At 55.2% G+C, this 5,000-nt stretch overlaps 1 protein-coding gene across 1 annotated transcript in view; it reads left to right on the top strand.

Moving 5' to 3' along the window:
• The window catches only part of LOC126980186 (protein jagged-2-like), an 84,602-nt gene that overhangs the window by 46,929 nt on the left and 32,673 nt on the right, over window positions 1-5,000 (top strand). Inside the window, exon 5 of the mRNA XM_050833693.1 lies at window positions 3,174-3,307. Coding sequence (XP_050689650.1) covers window positions 3,174-3,307 — 134 coding nt within the window. The remainder of the gene's footprint in view (window positions 1-3,173; window positions 3,308-5,000) is intronic.

Here is a 5,000-nt window from a genome sequence, read left to right on the forward strand (position 1 = left end):
GTGAATCTCTCCAGAGGGATTTTTTTCCTCTCCTTTATTTACTCTCTCTCTCTCTCTCTCTCTCTCTCTCTCTCTCTCTCTCTCTCTCTCTCTCTCTCTCTCTCTCTCTCTCTCTCTCTCTCTCTCTCTCTCTCTCTCTCTCTCTCTCTCTCTCTCTCTCTCTCTCTCTCTCTCTCTCTCGTCTTTTTTTCTCTTTCTTCGCTCTTTCTCTCTCTCTCCGCCATCTTCATCGCCATCACAACATTTCACTCCTGGCATTGTCGTCGGTGTCTGGGAGGGACGCAGCAACAGCAGAAGCAGTAGTAGTAGCAGCAGCAGCAGGACCAGCGGCAGCAGCATCAGCGGGGCACCTTTGAGGCAGTGACGGGAGATAGGGATCGCGGCGCGGCGTGGAGGGCGGGGCCGCGGGAGGCCGCCTCGCACGTCGCCGATAAAAGCCGTAAAAGCCGGGCTGGCGGCGGCCCGTGATGGCAGCAATGGGCCGCGCTGATACCCCGCCGCCTGCAATAAAGCCCGACAGCCTCCCCAGCCTGTGTGCCCCCCGCCGCGCGTCGCCGCCCCCCGCCGCTCCTGTGCGCCAACCTCTCCCCTGTGACACGCCCCGTCCAGGAATCCAGGGTGCTGAGTGCGTGCCGTGCCAGGGTGGGCGCGGGGCAGTGCACGGCAGGCCGGGGAGGACGCGAGGGGCGGCAGGGCGGGGCGGGGCAGAGGACCCGCGGCTGGCTGTATCAGGCCGACCATCGTCCGGCTCAGCCCGTGAGAAGATTTGTATAAGAGTTTAGCCTGGCGGCGCAGCGGGCGGCCCGCCGACGGCTGCCGCCGAGACACTTCTCGGCTTATCGCGGCGCGGCTACGTGTGGCGGCGACGGAGGACTGTATCAGCGGCGGGGCGGCCACGGGGGCTGCCAGGACATTACCACGCGGGAGGAGCAGCCCAGACGGGTGACCCCCCTCCCTTCCTCCCCCGCCCGGTGGGTGTGGCGGCGGGGCGGCTCGGGGGGGCGGGGCGGGTGTCAGACCAATTCGTTCTTAGGCACAATTGGGATTCCAATTTGTATCATGGCGGGGCGGCCTGGGGCGGTGGCAGGGCGGGGAGTGGCGGCACGGAAAAGCCCCGGCGTACATGATGCGCCTTGCATGATGCTCGGCTGAGCCCTGCCAGCGGCCCGGCGGGGGGCGGGGCGGGGGTGAGGCCTGGCACGGCCCCCTCGGCTGAGCCCCTCAATGAGCGCTGAGCCTTCACGCGTGGACGGGTGACAACACGCCCCCCGCCGCCCCGCCCTCGCCGCCCCTCCCGCCGCATCAGACTGACTTAGCCCCGACCCGCCGACCCGCCGACCCTCCTCAGCCTTGGCGCTGCAAGGAGCCGACGGCCTGGAAGCCGCGGGAGGCTGGAATTAGGGTGCGAGGCCGCCGCCCTGCACCTGCCGCGGCGACCCCCAGCACCTGGCGGCGGGGCAGGTGAGCCGCGGGGCCCTCCTGTGTGTGCGTGTGTGTGTGTGTGTGTGTGTGTGTGTGTGTGTGTGTAGGATATTAAATCAATATCCCCACACACACACACACACACACACACACACACACACACACACGGAACCTCTTATTTCACAGTCTCTTGCGTATTCTCGTCCCAGACACGTCCTTTTCAACCCTGGAGAGATGATGAAGAGACCTGGAGGAGGAGGAGGAGGAGGAGGAGGAGGAAGAAAATATAAAAGGAAGTAGCAAAGAGAGAAAGAAAAACTACTATAAAAAGAAAAATATGAGGAGCCGAAGAGATAGATAGATATAAATAGATAAATAGATAGATAGATAGATAGATAGATAGAGGGAGGGAGGGAGGAAACACGACCCCCACAGCTGAGATTTTCCTGGACAAAAGCTTGGAGAGGGGCATCAGTGGGGGGCGAAGGGGCAGGGGGGGCAATGTCCTAGACCTCCCCCCCCACCCCGAGGCCCTTCAAGTGGCGCCCTTCATCACGCCGGGGCATTGAGGGCGTCCACTGGGCCATCATGAGCCATTTACCGCCACCTAGGGCCATTTACCCACCCACCCACGCACTCACGCACACACGCACACACAGGCACTCACACACCCCTTCTCACCCCCTTCCACTTCTCCCCCCCCACCCCTCTTCCTCTCCTCTTCCTCCCTCTTCCTCTCCTCTCTTCAACAGCACATTGTACACATATTTGCCCATCCTTCATCCTTTCCTTCCTTCCTTCTCTTCCCTTCAATCCCCTTCCCTTCCTTTCCCCCCATTATCGTTCCTCCCCTTCTCTTCCATATTATCCCTTCCCCCTCCCCTTCTACTACCCCCCCTCTCCACCACCACCCCCTTCACCTTCCTTGCAAGCCCCTCTTCCTTACCTTCTCTTCCCTTCAATCCCCTTCCCTTCCTTTCCCCTCATTCCCCATCCCTCCATATCTCCATCTTTTCATCCATTCTTTCTTTTCTCCTTCCATCTTTCATCCCTCCCTCTTTCCTTCCCTCTCTTCATCCCTTCTTTCCTCCCTCCCTCCAATACTTCTTTCCTCCTTCTCTCCCTCTATCCCCTTCCTCCTTCATCTCTTCATCCTCCTATTCCTTCTCTCCCTCCTTCCCTCTCTCCCTCAGCAATCCACTCTCCCATTTGATTGATACCCAGCCCCGCGAAACACACAGAAACAAGGCCAATACACCAGTTCGGGCTTGCCTTATGTGGACTGGAGGGCGGCTAGTGGGTGGCGAGGGTGGTTGTGGGCTGGCTGAGTGGGAGGGAGAGAGAGAGGGTAGGCTTGGGAGGTAAAGAGAGGGAGGAAGGGATGGGAAGGGGGATTAAAGTCTCTATCTGTTTATCTATCTATTTGTCTGTCTATCTATCTTTCTATCTATTCAATTATCTGTATCTATCTATCTATCTATTCAGCTATCTGTCTATCTATCTATCTGCCGATATCTATCTAACCACATATCTGTCTATCTTTCCAAACATCTTTCTATCTATCTATCTTTCAATCTATTTATGTATCTATCTATTTTTTATCTATTATCACATCCCAACACACCTCAGACAGTTAATCAATCCCCATACAGGTAAAGCAACACCTCTTCTTACCTCATGTTCCTACTCCGACACCTCTTCTCCTTCCCTCGCGTCCAACTCTAACCCCCTCCTTCTTACCTTCCCTACAGGTGTCGCTTGGGCTGGACGGGCGAGCTGTGTGACCAGTGCCGCCCCTACCCCGGCTGCAAACACGGGTACTGCGACGGACAGCCCTGGACTTGCGTGTGTCATCTGAACTGGGGCGGCATCCTGTGTGACCAAGGTGAGTACAGGTGTGATGGGAGAGACGTGTATGAGGAAAGTGGGAAAGGAGAAGAAGGGGAAAGGAGAAAAGGGAAAGGAGAAAAGGAAAAGAAAAAGGAGTGTTTGAGAAAAAGATTACTAATGTGAGAGATGAATGAGAGGAGGAGGAGGAGGAAAAATGAGAGAGAGAGAGAGAGAGAGAGAGAGAGAGAGAGAGAGAGAGAGATTCCTTTTATATATATTTCACACTGGGAGGGTTTAGGGTGTCTATTCATGGGCTTAGAGGCGTGTAAGTGGGCTAAAATGAAGATAGATGGGCTGTGATGTCTTCTAGTGGTCTGGGAGGCATGTAATTGGACTAGAAATGGACTGGAGTGAACCATAACCCGTGCTAGTGGACTTAGACAGGACTGGGATACGCATCGAAAGCCCAGATTCATTATTAGTGGTCTGGGACTGGTCTTGGTCTGGTGTAGGTGGACTAGGACTTATAAAACTGGACTGGGGACTCGTAAAGGCTAGATAATTGGGCTAGAAGTGGACTGGAACGCGAGCTGGTGGACTGGACACACATAAGAAAGCTTGGACTGGATAGGTATCGTTTAGGTGGTCTGGAAATGGACTGGAACGCGAGCTGGGGGTCTGATACAAGGCCAGGACTCACATAAGATAGATTGGACTGGACTAGGTGTGTTTAGGTGGGCTGGAATCAGTGTCGGTGGACTGGGTGGGCTGGGATTGGACTGCGATGTTCCTGGACCCCCTGCCGCTAACACCCTTTCCTGGTCTGCTCTCGTCTCCATTGTCTGGTGATGAAGACCTACGCGCGGGGCCTTATCGCTGGGAACACTGGCGGGGCAAAGGGACCCAACCCGACTCGCTCCTTCCCGCGCCTTCCCGCCCGTACTGAATCGCTGTCTAAGGGTCGCGCGGTGTCCTGAGGTGGTTTTGGCGTCTGTGGCTTTGCCGGGGTCCTTCGCAGCTGCCGGGCTCGTGTGTGTCGGCGTGGAGGTGTCTTACTGTCTGATCTGAGGCGATATTGTATTAGTGTGATAGATACGAGCCGCTCCTGACGTCGGGTGCTGCTCCTGGTGGTGGTGGTGGTGGTGGTGATGGTGGTGGTGATGATGGTGGTGGTGGTGATGGTGGTGATTCTATTTTTTTTATTTTCATTTTTTTTCTTCATTTTTTTTTTCTTCTTTCTTTTTTTCCTTTTTTATTTTCTTTTTCTTTGTTTTCTTCTCCTTCTTCTTCTCTTCTCTTCTCTTCTTTCCTCCTCCTCCTCCTTCTCTTCTTCTTCCTCCTTTTGTTGATGTTGTCGTTATTGTTGTTGATTGTGGTTTTCCTCCTCCTCTTCCTCCTCCTCCTCTTCCTCCTCCTCCTCCTCCTAGTTATTATTTCTCTCTCCGTTTCTCTGTTTCTCTCTCTCTCTCTTCGTTCTCCTCTTCTCTCCTCTGTTTTCTCTCTCTCTCTCTCTCTCTCTCTCTCTCTCTCTCTCTCTCTCTCTCTCTCTCTCTCTCTCTCTCTCTGTTTTTTTGTTACTTTATCCGCTGTTTTTTTCTTTTTTGTGTGTGTGTGTGTGTGTGTGTGTGTGTGTGTGTGTGTGTGTGTGTGTGTTAGCTGGACTCACTCCCTCTACGCAACTGACCCCCCCTCCCTTCCCTCCCCCCTCCCCTCCCTCCCGCTACAAGGTCGGGGCTCGGGTTTGCTTG

This window comes from Eriocheir sinensis, chromosome 1 (genome assembly GCF_024679095.1).
Source record: "Eriocheir sinensis breed Jianghai 21 chromosome 1, ASM2467909v1, whole genome shotgun sequence".
In the NCBI taxonomy this organism is placed as follows: Eukaryota; Metazoa; Arthropoda; class Malacostraca; order Decapoda; family Varunidae; genus Eriocheir; species Eriocheir sinensis.